A 15580-nucleotide genomic window follows, 5' to 3' on the forward strand; every position below is an offset into this window, starting at 1 on the left:
ACTAGCAGAAATGCTGATGGCAGACTCCTTGCTGCCAAAAATGTAATCCGCCGCCCTGGAAAACTTCAGCCATTTATCATCCTACACTGCCTGTTTATGGCATAATTGGTTGATGTCAGCCGATCACTTGCCATTGAGCTAACGTACCAGGGGTCAGGTTTTTTGAAAAGACTCCCTTGTCAGCCAGATTAGTTGGTCAGATCATTCGTACAAACGATTCTATGGATGACAGATCAACCTCAATACGGCTGAGATTTATGGGCAGCTTTAGAAGTGCTACCTTTTCCTGTGTTTTCCTGTTGTCGTTATTTTGAGAGACAGTTTGTTTCCCTGTGTACTCAAGGTCTAAGCGTAGACTTCAGTAGGCCAGTAAAACTAAAATGTTGTTGCCAAAAGTTGCTTGGTCCTGAAGGGGTTAAAATTAACTTACCACCAGTTTTATAACTGTGTGCAAAAATCGGGATGTTTAAGTGTAAATTTGGTTAGGAAGCTCTTTTAATAATATAAAAAAGTGTAACATTCAAATGGATTTGTTTCCAACAGAGTTATATGCAGAAGAACAAAAAAATATTAAAAGCTGCAAAAGACCTGCAACCTGAAACATTAATAATTGAATATAGAGGAAAATTCATGCTTCGCGATCAGTTTGAAGCTAATGGCTACTTTTTTAAAAGGTAGGTACATGTGGCAAGGGTACTAATTGTTTATCGTTTAAAGGGGTATTCCGGTTAGAGAAAGTTATCCTCTGTCCACAGGATTGGGGAAAACTATTAGATCAATGGGGGTCCTACCACTGGGTCCACCACTGACCAGGATAAAGGTTGGCTCCATACCATGTGGAGCCTCCCCCCCTGAAATGGACAGAGCGGCTGGTCGGAAATGCGTGCTGCCGCTCAATTCATTTCTCTTGGAGCTCCCATTGAAATTAATAGGCACACATTTCCAACCAGCGACTACATCCATTTTAGGGATTTTTGGTTTCTGTTCTCCTGATCAGTGGGAGTCCTAGTGGCAAGACCCCCACTTATCTAATAGTTGTCCTCTATACTGTGGATAAGAGGATATCTTTCTCTAACTGGAATAACACTTTTAGGGTCCAGTCACACGTCCGTAAGTGTTCTGCAGATCCGCAAATTGCAGATCCACAAAACACTGGCAATGTGCATTCCGCAATTTGCGGTCCGCACATCGCCAGCACTATAATGGAAAATGCCTAATCTTGTCCGCAATTGCAGACAAGAATATGACATGTTCTATTTTTTTGCGGAAACGGAAGAACGGATTCGCAAATGCGGATGCGGACAGCACATTCCGTCCCCTTTAAAAAAAGGAATGGGTCTGCACCCGTTCTGCAAAATTGCGGAACGGATGCGGACCCATTTTGCAAACATGTGAATGGACCCTAAGCTGAACCCATGGTAGTGTTGTTTGTTTTTAGTTTTTTTTTTTTATTTTTTTTATTTTTTTTTTTTTTTTTTTTTTCAGTGATACCTGAAGATTTATTTTAGAATTATACCCAAGAAAATTTGTTCTTTTTTTTCATTAGCAGAAAGTGCAATTTGTGCAGACATTTTGTATATAGGCAATGTATAGTTTAGTCACTTGGGGTGAGGCTAGAAGCTATTGTGTGGGCTAGCAATGGCATATTTTCATTTTTTAATTTTTTTTATTTGATACATTGTGCCCACAGTAACTTAATATAAGACCTCTGGCGGAAATTGATGATAAAGTACATTCTTTTTCTCATTTCTCTTGTAACTGGGGCTGACATATGTGCCCCAGCTTCAGAAAGGAATACAGTTCCCATTTCAAAGCTGGTATTGGTCTCCTAAGACCCGACGGCTCCTGTAATTACCAAGCACCTGGTGGTCACATAATCACCAGGACAGGATCAGGAAGCATCATGGCTGCTTGCTTGCCTGCTGAGCTATCTGTGGTGCTCACTTCAAATGAAAACTTTTCGAATACTTCCTACAAGAACGCACAAATCTGACATACCGTACTAAGGCTTTGTGGTGTAGTTACCCAAAGACAGTCCTTTTATTGTTGAATTAAATGCAACAACGACCGCTGGTAGCACTAAGCCACTGCTGATCAATGCTTGCATATATATATATATAGTAAATGGCAGTTACTCATGTAACAGTTTTTTTAATATACCTTTTTTATTCAATCTCTTTCAATAATATATATTTTTTTCTTTATAGACCATACCCTTTTGTTTTATTTTATTCTAAATTTCATGGGTTAGAAATGTGTGTTGATGCAAGGACATTTGGCAATGAAGCTAGATTTATTAGAAGATCCTGTACACCTAATGCTGAGGTAAGTACAAAGTTCAGTGCATGAAATTGAAAACTAACTACTCGTCTTCATTATAGGTCTACAATTAGGATATCTGAACTGAATTATAGAGCTGTATAGAGGATTTGAGATATTTATTCAGATAATGTGGGGGTTTATGCAGTCAAATACCTTGTTTTGTTATATGCAATTATACTAGATTTTTATTAAACCTCTTTTCACATTGTAGGTACGGCATATTGTTGAAGAAGGAACAGTTCATTTATATATTTATTCAATTTCCAACATTCCAAAAGGCGCAGAAGTTACTATTGCATTTGACTTTGAGTATGCAAATTGGTGAGTCAAATATGTGATTTTGTTTATGCAGTTCAAGTGGTTTTGTTCTTTTAGATGTTGTTTGTTCCCCTATAAATTTTACTGGCCTTTAAAGGGGTTATCCCATCATAATGATCACTGTTAAATCTGTTAATGATTTGACAGTGATCATTTTTGTAAATATATTTGACTAACCAATTCCCACCGTTTTTGAGAAAATTCATCCCCACTTACCTCATTGTTGTTCGGTGTCCCCTGGTTACGGCCACCGCTCTTCTCCGGAATCCAGGTAGCCACGCTTGCGCAGCAAACTCCTTCTTCTTTTCTCCCGGCCGGGCCGCTCGCTGTCCTGAGCGTGCATGCGCGATGGTGACTTCTTCCTGGCCAGAATAGTACAGAGCCGCGAACGCACACTCGGGCTCTGTACTGTACTGGCGCGTGCGCATTCAGTCCAGCGCACAACCCGGCTGGGAGAAGACTTCAATCAAGATGAAGCCCGCCCCCAACCAGAATACAGGAAGTGAACGGCGCGCTGGCAGCAGGCAAGTATGAAAAAGCAAAGTGGGATAACCCCTTTAAATATCTTTTCAATTTTTTTTATTTTTTTTTATTTATTATTGATGGCTTAGGCTCCCTCAGGAAATACCCTAAATATTAGATTGGTGTGATTCAGACTTTCCACATGCCCGCTGATCACCTGTCTAAAAGGGCTGCACCGTTTTCATTCTTTATTTACATATTTTATTCTATATTCAGACAACAGTGAAAAACAGCCGTGTGATGACCATTTTTGTAGCTGCCATCACACGGCTATTTTAAGAGCCAATTAAAATCTATTGGGCACTCGTGTAACAGCCATTTAAAACGGGTACAAAAAAAGGGCCATTCAGGGGTTAAAATAAGAGCAGCAGGTTGTGACGCACATAGTGTGGTGACATCACACCACTTATACATGCAAGTGTATGCAGTGATACAGAGGGGCACTATGGAACCATTATATATACTGGGAACACTATGGGGCCATTACATATCCCGAAGGGCTATGATATCTACTGAGGGCACTGCGGTTAAGGGGGAACACAATATATACTAAGGGCACTGCAGGGGTTGGGATGTAAATAAAGTCTATGAAATTCATTCAAACTGGCAGCGGTTAAAATCATAAAAGGTCAGAAAATGGATGCACACCTTGATGCAAAATGGACTTATCCGTTTTTAACGGCAATTATTTTTCAGTGTAGCCTTAGGCTACTTTCTCGCTTGCATTGTTAATACTGGTATTTATATCTGGCAGAGGATCGCGATAACAGAATTAGGGCTTGTTCACACGAACGTTTGAAGCCAGTGCTGTGGGCCACAAATTGCGGTCCGCGATGCACGGGCACTGTCCGTGGGGCAGGCGCATGGGAATCGCAGATCCATTCACTTAAATGGGTCCGCAATCCTTCCGTTTCACAAAAAGATAGAACTTGCTCTATCTTTTTGCGGTGCAGAAGCATGGAACGGAACCCCGGAAAGCACTCCGTAGTGCTTCAGTAGTGTTTCGTTCTTCCGTTCCGCATCTCTGGATTTGTGGACCCGTTGAAATGAATGGGTCAGCATCCGTGATGCGGAATGGCCACGGAACGGTGCCCGTGTATTGCGGATCCGCAATACGCAAACGGGCTGCACACATTTGTGTGAACGAGCCCTTAAACGGATCTATTTTTATTTTGCACATCAGTATGCTGTCGCCATTAACTTACATTGGTTTCAGTGCCAGATTAGTTTTTTTTCTGTTTTTATCACCAGACACAAAACCGCAGCTTGCAGCAGTTTTGTGTCCAATCACAAAACGAAATGCTGACTGAATGGAAGACCTCCTGATGCATCCTGAACGGATCTCTTTCCATTCAGAATGCATGAGGACTAAACTGAAGTGTTTTTTTTTCCGGTATTGAGATCCTCTGTCAAATTTTAATACCACAAAACAACAACGCAAGTGTGAAAGTAGCATTACACTGGTCTGTGCTGCACATAACCTACTTTTTGTAGTGACTGTGCTAGGTATTGCAGCTTTATATGCAAGTGAACAAGACAAAGCTGCAGTAACAATTACAGCCTCCATGGAATTGTGGTTTTGTACAGTACAGACCAGCGTAAAACTTGTTCAAAACAATGAAGAGGCGCTAGTGCTCACCCAAATGTTGCGGCCCCTTCAAACCTCTGTGGGTTGTCAGTAGCTGGCCCCCACAGATCTAATAGTAATTGCCTACACTGAAGGCGTGTGCACTCGGCCGCCGGCTGTTTTGCAAAACACTCATACCGGCCGTGTGCATCCCAAATTTTGCGTAACGTCTGGCCCCTAAGGGAACTGTCTTATCCTTGTCCTTAATGTGGACAATAATAGGAAATGTGGACAATAATATGTCCATACGGAGACTGAATGAGCATTAATGTATTGTATGCAGACCCGTTCAAGTGAATGGTTCCGCATATGGGTCGCAAAACAAAACGAACGAACACAAAAAAAGTAATTTTTTTATGATTTTTTTTTTTTTTTTTTTACCTTTTAGATTTTTCTAAATACTTTTAATGAGGGGAATTGTATTGTTAAAACAGTGATATTTTGTTTCTTTAGCAAATACAAGGTGGATTGTGCATGTCTCAAAGACAATCCCGAGTGTCCGGTGCTACGATGCAGTTCTGAACCAACAGAAAATTTCAACAGTGGATATGAGACTAGGAGGAAAAAAGGAAGGAAAGAAAAGGATCTCTCTAAAGAAAAGGAATCTCAAAATCAGAACCTTTTGTCGGACAATGATGGTTCCGTTGACAAAATGAAATCCCCAGATAACAAACAGAGAAAACTTTCCCCTCTTCGACTGTCAATCTCTAATAACCAGGTAATGCTTTCACTTTTAGTATTTGGTGTGTTCCAGTCATATAAAATAAATATATATATATATATATATATATATATATATATATATATATATATATATATATATTTATATATTTATTACATTTATTTGTTTTTAGAGTAGCCAGTTACACAATTTTCTAATATACATATACTTTAAAAGTTTGCTTGCAGACCTTTATTATATCTGTACAACAGCCTCTATAATGAGAAAAAAATAAATAAATGGTACATCTCATTTTAGTCCTGTAAAATGCATCCGAAGGAGACCTGAATAGGACTAAAGATGGCGTCTGTCATGTGACCTCATTCAGTTCACTATCCAGATATCTAGCAGATAAATAGTAGCTTATTGAAATGAAGCATATACAGGTCCTTCTAAAAAAAAATAGCATATTGTGATAAAGTTCATTATTTTCTGTAATGTACTGATAAACATTAGACTTTCATATATTTTAGATTCATTACACACAACTGAAGTAGTTCAAGCCTTTTATTGTTTTAATATTGATGATTTTGGCATACAGCTCATGAAAACCCCAAATTCCTATCTAAAAAAATTAGCATATCATGAAAAGGTTCTCTAAACGAGCTATTAACCTAATCATCTGATTCAACTAATTAACTCTAAACACCTGCAAAAGATTCCTGAGGCTTTTAAAAACTCCCAGCCTGGTTCATTACTCAAAACCGCAATCATGGGTAAGACTGCCGACCTGACTGCTGTCCAGAAGGCCATCATTGACACCCTCAAGCAAGAGGGTAAGACACAGAAAGAAATTTCTGAACGAATAGGCTGTTCCCAGAGTGCTGTATCAAGGCACCTCAGTGGGAAGTCTGTGGGAAGGAAAAAGTGTGGCAGAAAACGCTGCACAACGAGAAGAGGTGACCGGACCCTGAGGAAGATTGTGGAGAAGGACCGATTCCAGACCTTGGGGGACCTGCGGAAGCAGTGGACTGAGTCTGGAGTAGAAACATCCAGACCCACCGTGTACAGGCGTGTGCAGGAAATGGGCTACAGGTGCCGCATTCCCCAGGTCAAGCCACTTTTGAACCAGAAACACGGCAGAAGCTCCTGACCTGGGCTACAGAGAAGCAGCACTGGACTGTTGCTCAGTGGTCCAAAGTACTTTTTTCGGATGAAAGCAAATTTTGCATGTCATTCGGAAATCAAGGTGCCAGAGTCTGGAGGAAGACTGGGGAGAGGGAAATGCCAAAATGCCTGAAGTCCAGTGTCAAGTACCCACAGTCAGTGATGGTCTGGGGTGCCATGTCAGCTGCTGGTGTTGGTCCGCTGTGTTTTATCAAGGGCAGGGTCAATGCAGCTAGCTATCAGGAGATTTTGGAGCACTTCATACTTCCATCTGCTGAAAAGCTTTATGGAGATGAAGATTTCATTTCTCGCCCAGTTTCCTTGGGGGACACAGAAGACCTTGGGTATAGCTCATCTCCATAGGAGGCGTGACACTAAGTGAAGACTGTTAAGCCCCTCCTCCACAGCTATACCCTCAGCCTGGAGAGAGAGACTGCCAGTTTTTTGCTTAGTGTCCAAGGAGGCAAGACACTCCCTGCTCTGCAGGGCTCTTTTCTCCTTGTTTAAATTTTTGATTTTTACTTTTTTCTTTTCTTTTTGTTCCAGAACATCAGGGACAACAGAGTCGCACTAGACCTCTCTGTTTCTCCCGGGGTTGAGCTGCGCCAGTGCCGGTCATCCGCACTGCTGCCTCCCCCACAGAAGGCAAGGTGGACCAGGGCAGCCCAGCTCCCCTGCATCCCGCCAGCGCAAGGGTCGCCCGCACGCCAAGTCCCTCTTCCAGCGTCCTGCCACTACGGTGCCAGTAGCTGAAGGGGCGACCCTGCTGGAGTGGACCGAGGGTGAAGACGGCTGTGGTAAGAGAGTGGCTTCTCCAGCCCTACGTCCCCCACCCCCCACCCAATGGTCTCCTGCGTGCCTGACCCCCCCATACTGGGCCTCTGGACCCTTCCCCTGCTGGACCTAAGCTGGCCCCTGGGGTGCCGCAGTGCGGCAATCTGCTCCCTGCCTTTTTTTCCTGGCCTTCATAGGACCAGGATACGGCGATGCAGCTAGTGGCTGTCGGCCGTCGCCTGCCTTCTCCTCACGGGCATCCCGTCTCTGGGTCACGTCCCCATCTCGCCTGATCACATTGGGCCTTACCGGAGTGTGCAGGACGCTGCAGTGGAGTAAGGCCTCGCCTCCGGCCAGCACTAATATTCCGGTGCGGCCGGGCGCCGCGAAAATTAGGCTCCGCGGCCAGCAAGCCGCCATTCCGGCCCCTGTCTCGTCCGGCGGCGGGGTGGGCTCCCGCGGCCGGCAAAACGTCATTCCGGCCCCTGTCTCGTCCGGTGGCGGGGTGGGCTCCCGCGGCCGGAAAACGCCATTCCGGGTCCCGGTCTCGTCCGGCGGCGGGGTGGGCTCCCGCGGCCGGAAAACGCCATTCCAGGTCTCGTCCGGCGGCGGGGTGGGCTCCCGCGGCCGGCAAACCGCCATTCCGGGTCCCTGTCTCTTCCGGCCGGCGTGGGCTTCCGCGGCCGGCATTGGGCTTGACTATGCCCCAGCGGGTGCCGGTCGGCGGGGCTCCGCAAATTTGGTCCCATGCTTCGCGGCCTGCTGGGCCGCATTTCCGACCGGCCCGCGGGGTGGGCTCCCGCGGCCGGTTTAAAGCGGCAGGTCGCTGCAGCATTCCGCCTCAGGTCCCGGCGGTATAACGGGCCGGGCGCCGCAATTTAGCCCCCGGCTTCGCGGCCTACTAGGCCGCAATATTCCGGTCTCTGGTGGAGGGGGCGGGAACTTCTCCGGGCGCGAATTTTTCCCGCCTGGAGGTTCCTCCGCCCCCAGGGGATCGCACGCCGCCCTCCAGGCCGGATTCCTGTTAACCCTTTGGGTACAGGCCGGCCCCCAAAAAATGGGTCTGTTTAGTTGGCCCCCTTTTTTCTCCTGCCTCTCAGGTGCCCCTATATGGTGGCTCCCCTTTAGCCTCAGAGGCTGTGTTTCAATAAATAAATAAATTAAAAAAAAAAAAAAAAAAAGATGAATATATATGAATTAAATAATAATAGATCATGATTTCTATTAGACTGCGCAGGACGCTGCAGCCTCATCAGTAATGCTGCATGTCGGCATGACCTCTTTCCACGGGCGGCATGGTGTTGCGCTCCCAGCCTGCGTCGCTGCTAGGGCATTTTCCCCTTTTAGGCGGTTTTCTTGCCTCTTCCAGGTACGGCGCTGGCCAAGTGCGTTCGGCCCTTCTGTAGGCAGCATTCATCGTCTCTCCAGTTATGGTGCCTGCTATGTGCATCCCCCCCCCTCCTAGGCGGGCTACTGCACTCTCCCTGGCTGGCCATGTGCATGACCCCCTTCTTAGGCGGAATACTGCATCTTCACCGGATACGGTGCTGGCCATGTGCACGACCCCCTTCCATAAGCGGAACGCTGCACTCTCTGGTTTTGCTGCCGGCCATGTGCGTGACCCCCTTCCGTGGGCGGAACGCAGCACTCACTGGATTCGCTGCCGGCCGTGTGCGTGAGCCGGCCATGTGCGTGACCCCCCTTCCTGGGCGGAACGCAGCACTCTCACTGGATCTGTTGCCGATCATGTGCATGACCCCCTTTTTTAGGCGGAATACTGCACTCTCACCGGATACGGTACTGGCTATGTGCACGACCCCCTTCTATAGGCGGAAGGCTGCACTCTCACTGATGTGCTATGTTGTACTTAGGTACTATGTTATTATGCTGCACTCTCACTGGTTTCGCTGCCGGCCATTTCTTAGGCGGTATGCTGCACTCTCATTGGATTCCCTGCCGGCCTTGGGTATGCCTCCTTCCCTCAGGCAGCTTACATACATCCCTCTGTCTGTGGTTGTTTCCTCGCAGGTACGTCACTGACCATGTGCGTGTGCCCAATACATGGCAGGGTGCTTGCACTCTCGCTGGATCCGCTGTCGGCTATATGCATGACCTCTCTTCCGTGGCGGTGTACGCACTCTTGCTGGATTCGCTGCCAGCCAGGGGCTTGCCTTCCTTCCTCAGGCGACATGCACGCATTCTTAGTGACTGTGTTTGTATCTCGCCAGTACGTTGCTGGCCATGTGTATGACTCCCATGCATGGCGGTGTGCTCGCACTCTCCCTGGATGAGATGCTGGCCATGTGCTTTACCCCCCTTTTTTTCTGGGCGGCATGCTACACTCTCACCGGATACATTGCTGGCCATGTGAATGGCCCTCTAACAGGGGTGGAACGCTTGCACTTCCATTCGATACGGTGCTGGCCTTGTGCGTGACCACCTCTCATTTCAAGGGCAGAATTTGGCACGCTCATGAGATTCACGGCTGTCCTTATATGGCTGTGCTGGACTTGTACATGTCCCCCTTCGTTGGCAGAGTAGTTGCACTCTCGCTGAGTTCAGTGTTGGTGCATTGTGGCACACTCACTTAATGCTGGGATACCCTGTGCATGTTCCCCTTTCGCTAGGTGGACCTCCTGCGTTCCTGCTGGTTTATAGGGTATGTCCTGCTTCTCTGAAGTAGGTACGGCCTTAGGCATCACTTCCTTTTGGGACGGGCCTTTGCACTCTTACCGACTGCTGTTGACCTGGTACATTTCCCCCTTTCGGGGTGGACTGGTTGCGTTCCATCGCATGCTATGCTAGGTTTGTGCATAACTCCCTTTCAGGTTGCACTTGCAATTCCGTACATGCTGTGGCACTCTGGGGCGGGCCCCCCTTTTTCTAGGTGGGTTGGCCTTCCCGCTGCTTACGGGGCTGCTCGTACGTATGCCTCACCTGCTTCCTGCGGCATACCTTTGTTTCTTGGGATGCGATGCTTGCCGCAAGCCTTGCACTCGTCCCTAAGGAGTTCATTCTGTCCTCCTGACCGAACAGGTTCTATTGCTCTCTGCTGCACCGAGCTGGGTGGTGCTCATTCGTTTCGTTGGCTTTTCATTCCAGGGAGTGTTCGTGGGTCCTAGATGCATGCCCATTCGTCCTTCTGCGGCATTGCTTCCCTGCGCTGGTGGTCACATGGTCGAGAGTGCTGTTGTCTGCAGTGCCTCTCGAATTCTTCGTTGGCTCTGGCAGGACTGCGGTTCCCTTGCCTGCTGCAATTTCCTCCTCTTCGGATGCAGTGTGGTATGAGTCCTTCCTCTTGGCGCCTCTACGCTTCTGTCTGCTCTGCTACCAGGTTCGGGCTGCTCTTCTCGGGAAGGTCACCCGACTTCTCTTGGGTGCTCGATTACCCGGGTCCGGAGGACCTCCGCCTTGGGTTCTTCACGGTATTCGCCTTCTGCGAGGCGGTGGACCGGGCGTCTCACAGTATAGTGGGTTCTGCTTTGAGCTGTCCTATGGCTTCCCTGTTGCCCACTCATCCTCCTTTCGGTGGGAGGGTGTTATGCCGGCCTCTGTCTCGACTGCCTTATCTCGCCGGCCTTGTTTGGCTCCCGCTCGGTACAGATCGCTCCAATGTGGCTTCCTGCCTGACTTCAGAGGCTGTTCTTCGTTGTCCTCCCTTCTGGGGAGAGCATGGTTGTTCATGTGGGTGGTTCCGGTGTTCCTTTTGGCCTCGTACTGTCTCCCTTGTTCACTCTGGCTGTATTAGCTGTGTGCCTATTTACCGAGTCTACCGCGTTCTGTTCTCCCGCTGAGTGCAGATTGCGTGGCCCATTCTAAGACGATGGTCCTGCTGTAGACTTACCTTCTCGATAACTTGGGGGGACTACCTTTTCATTCCAGATTCTCCTGATCTCCCACACCGGGACGGTACGACGTGGTTACGTCAGCATGGATTTTAGCCTGTCTTCTCCTGGCATCTGGCGGATCGTTTGGGTTCTTTCCATCTGTCCTTCTGCTTCCCCATTCGGGTGGATACGGGATAACGTTGTTCGAGGGCCGATGGGGCTATTTTTGTCGACCCTTCTGCCTGTGCTGCCGGTCTGCGCCTGATCACATTGGGTTTTCGCCCGCTTGCCAGGCGACTCTAGCGGGTTCGCTACTGTCCACTCCTGGCAGTGTTTCGTCCAGGATCTGTCGTAGGGCTTAGGTTTTTTTGTCTGGGGTTCTGTGGGAAGCTGTGCATTCCCCACTCTGAATTTCTCTCCCCATGGTTCGGTCTTTTACTTGAGGTGTCAAGTGTCGGCGCTGTTCTTCCTCTTCCAGCGTTCTCGGCCCCCTGGGCCTGCCAAGACCTTCTTCCTCGGAGTGGCTCTTTGGTTCCTCTGTGCTGTCCTTCGGTATCGCCCTGGGGACTTTATACTGAGCTCTCAGTGCTCCAATCTTGTCCTTGGAGCAGTTACAGAAGTTCTCTCTACCCCTTCTGTCTTGTACGGTTGTGTTCCGTATCAGTCGTGTCTCTGACGGGTGCCGGAATGGTCCTTTTTTTTTGTTCCAAGCCTTCTGTCTTTTCCAGGACAGGGCTGTTCTACGTTCAGTTTCTTCCTTCCTTCCTTCCTTCTGAAGGTGGTGTTTGCCTTTCGCTTCAACACCTCACCTGTTTGGGCCTTGCCGCTTTTATTTGGGGGATCTCCGACTCTTGTAGCCGTTCGGCCTCTTGGGTTTCCAGGAGGTCTGTGCATAGGGTTGACTGACTCCAGGGTGGTTTTCCTCCGCTTGATCAGTTTGGCTATTGCTGGGGTTACCGCACCGAGGGCAGGATTCTGTCTTTGGTGTCACCGTTCATTTCGCCAGAGCGGTTGGTGCCTCCTGGGCCGGAGGCATTGGGCTTCGGCCATGCATTTGGGCAAGGCGGCCATGGGTCTACCTTGCGCCTTGCCGTGTTCTACAGGGTGCATACTCTGACTTTGGCAGATGCTGCCTTGCCCCGCCTGGGGTTGCGGGCGGCGGTTCATTGATGCCTTTCGGGTGCTTCACCTTGGGCTGTGGTCCCTCCCCCTTTTGGACTGCTTTTGAACGTCCCAAGGTCTTCTGTGTCCCCCAAGGAAACTGGGCGAGAAAACGAGATTTTTGTATTACTTACCAGTAAAATCTCTTTCTCGCTCTTTCCTTGGGGGACACAGCACCCACCCATTCATTGTTTTTTCTCTGTACGGTTTCCGAGTTTTTTGTTACCCGTCGGGTTGTTGGCTTGTTGGTTCCTTGTTGGACTTTGCCTTTTCTCACTGCTTGGACACGCAACTGGCAGTCTCTCTCTCCAGGCTGAGGGTATAGCTGTGGAGGAGGGGCTTAACAGTCTTCACTTAGTGTCACGCCTCCTATGGAGATGAGCTATACCCAAGGTCTTCTGTGTCCCCCAAGGAAAGAGCGAGAAAGAGATTTTACTGGTAAGTAATACAAAAATCTCGTTTTTTCAGCACGACCTGGCACCTGCTCACAGTGCCAAAACCACTGGTAAATGGTTTACTGACCATGGTATTACTGTGCTCAATTGGCCTGCCAACTCTCCTGACCTGAACCCCAGAGAGAATCTGTGGGATATTGGGAAGAGAAAGTTGAGACACAAGACCCAACACTCTGGATGAGCTTAAGGCCGCTATCGAAGCATCATGGGCCTCCATAACACCTCAGCAGTGCCACAGGCTGATTGCCTCCATGCCACGCCGCATTGAAGCAGTCATTTCTGCAAAAGGATTCCCGACCAAGTATTGAGTGCATAACTGAACATAATTATTTGAAGGTTGACTTTTTTTGTATTAAAAAACACTTTTCTTTTATTGGTCGGATGAAATATGCTAATTTTTTTTAGATAGGAATTTTGGGTTTTCATGGGCTGTATGCCAAAATCATCAATATTAAAACAATAAAAGGCTTGAACTACTTCAGTTGTGTGTAATGAATCTAAAATATATGAAAGTCTAATGTTTGTCAGTACATTACAGAAAATAATAAACTTTATCACAATATGCTAATTTTTTTAGAAGGACCTGTATATGCAGCATTTCATGTCGGTCTGTGTCTGTCGAGAAGCACACCTAAGGCTACTTTCACACTAGCGTTTGGGGCTCCGCTTGTGAGTTCCGTTTGAAGGCTCTCACAAGCTTCCCCGAACGCATCCGTACTGCCCTAATGCATTCTTAATGGATGCGGATCCACTCAGAATGCATCAGTTTGTCAGCGTTTGGCCTCCGCTCAGCAGGCAGACACCTGAACGCTGCTTGCAGCGTTCGGGTGTCCGCCTGGCCGTGCGTAGGCAAACGGATCCGTCCAGACTTACAATGTAAGTCAATGGGGGACGGATCCGTTTGAATATGACACACTATGGCTCAAGTTTCAAACAGATCCGTCCCCCATTGACTTTCAATGTAAAGTCTGGACGGATCCGTCTGAGCTACTTACACACTTAGAATTTTTTCTAAAATATAATGCAGATGGATCCGCTCTGAACGGATCCCATCGTCTGCATTATATGAGCAGATCCGTCTGTGCAGACCCCAGACGGATCCGCTCTGAACGCAAGTGTGAAAGTAGCCTAACATTGTTCTCCCTGTCTCCCCTGTGTAAGTTTTTTTTTAATATTTTTTAATTTTTTTTTTTAAACTTAACTTTAACAACATCTTCTAGAGAAAGCAGCCATTTAAAAAAATCACCCAAGAGACAGGCAGCCATGTAAACACATTGAAATAGTCATCATAATAACCACAATGGTTTCCACTATTGGTGTCAGATGATCATATTATGTATAGGGTGTCACGTGACTGATCAATGTTTCAGTTAGGCCATGGCTACATTACACAGGACTGACTTGATTCATGGGCTGTACCATTCTACTGTGCCGATAGGGGTCAACAACCTGATATAAGAAAGGCATGTATGCAAAATCTGTAGATATGTAGATTGTATTATTTCATAGTATTTAGGGCTCAGGCACACAAATGTATTTTCTTTCAGTGTCCATTCCGTTTTGGTGCGGACTGTATGCAGAACTATTCATTTCAATGGGTCCGCAAAAAACCCAAGGAGGTACGCCGTGTGCATTTGGTATCCGTATGTCCGTTCGGCAAAAAAATAGAACATGTCCTATTGTCTGCATTACAGACAAGGATAGTACTGTTCTATTAGGGGCCAGCTGTTCCGTTCCGCAAAATACGGAATGCACACGGATGGCATCCGTATTTTTAGCGGATCCGTTTTTTGCGGACCTCAAAATACATACGGTCATGTGCATGAGCCCTTAAAGGTATGTATGCGAAATCTTAAATATATCTAATATATGTAATTGAAAATTGTATTTCATATTTAGGGCTCATGCACACAAACGTATTTTCTTTCAGCGTCCGTTCCGTGTTTTAAATTATTTTTTTATTTTTTTTGGACTGTATGCGGAACCATTAATTTTTGAAGGTACGCTGTGTGCATTCAGTTTCCGTTCCGCAAAAAAATAGAACATGTCCTATTATTGTTTGGATTACGGACAAGGATGGTACTGTTCTATTAGGGGCTAGCTATTCCGTTCCGCATAATACGGAATGCACGCGGACGCCATCCGTATTTTTTGCGGACCGCAAGGCAAAATGCATACGATCGTGTCCATGAGCCCTTAACCAAAGAAATAAAAATAAAAAAACTAATAAAAAAAAAAAAACAGACTTCGCCTTTATGGTCTGGTTATTGGGGGGCTCATGTTAGTATCTACTGACTGCAGAAGATTTATCACGATCGGTGCAAAGAAATGTGGGGCTACAATCGGATTCCATCTTTTCCACACTTCAAAAGATTGGATTTATTTTTATTTTTTGGGGGAATACAAATGCAGAAATCTGATTGGTTGCCATGTGTCTGCTTCTGTTAGCCTTACTTTGCTTTGTTTGCCAGACACCAGGTTGACACATTAAAGCTGGACTTGGGAATCAATATTTGTCTTTTTTACACAATTGTTTCTATCTTGCACCAAGCCAGTTTGATTGTTGTATGGTAAAATGTAATACTGCTTTCCTACAGTAAATAGAACCTTATTTCAGCTCTGTATTTAGAGGCTGTAGTTACACTGGAATTTGAAATGTGTATGTTAGTATTATTTAAAGGGGGTATCTCTGCTCCGACCCTTGCTAAATTGAATCTGTAACATATTTCACTTGGTCTTACAGGTG

The 15580-nt window shown here is 46.8% G+C and overlaps 1 protein-coding gene across 1 annotated transcript in view; it reads left to right on the forward strand.

The window, feature by feature from the left end:
- Positions 1 to 15580, forward strand: part of KMT2E (lysine methyltransferase 2E (inactive)) — a 109692-nt gene that overhangs the window by 61346 nt on the left and 32766 nt on the right. Inside the window, 4 exon segments of the mRNA XM_044280167.1 lie at positions 544 to 674; positions 2208 to 2325; positions 2534 to 2643; positions 5243 to 5507. Coding sequence (XP_044136102.1) covers positions 544 to 674; positions 2208 to 2325; positions 2534 to 2643; positions 5243 to 5507 — 624 coding nt within the window.

The sequence above is a fragment of the Bufo gargarizans genome, chromosome 2 (genome assembly GCF_014858855.1).
Source record: "Bufo gargarizans isolate SCDJY-AF-19 chromosome 2, ASM1485885v1, whole genome shotgun sequence".
Classification (NCBI taxonomy): Eukaryota; Metazoa; Chordata; class Amphibia; order Anura; family Bufonidae; genus Bufo; species Bufo gargarizans.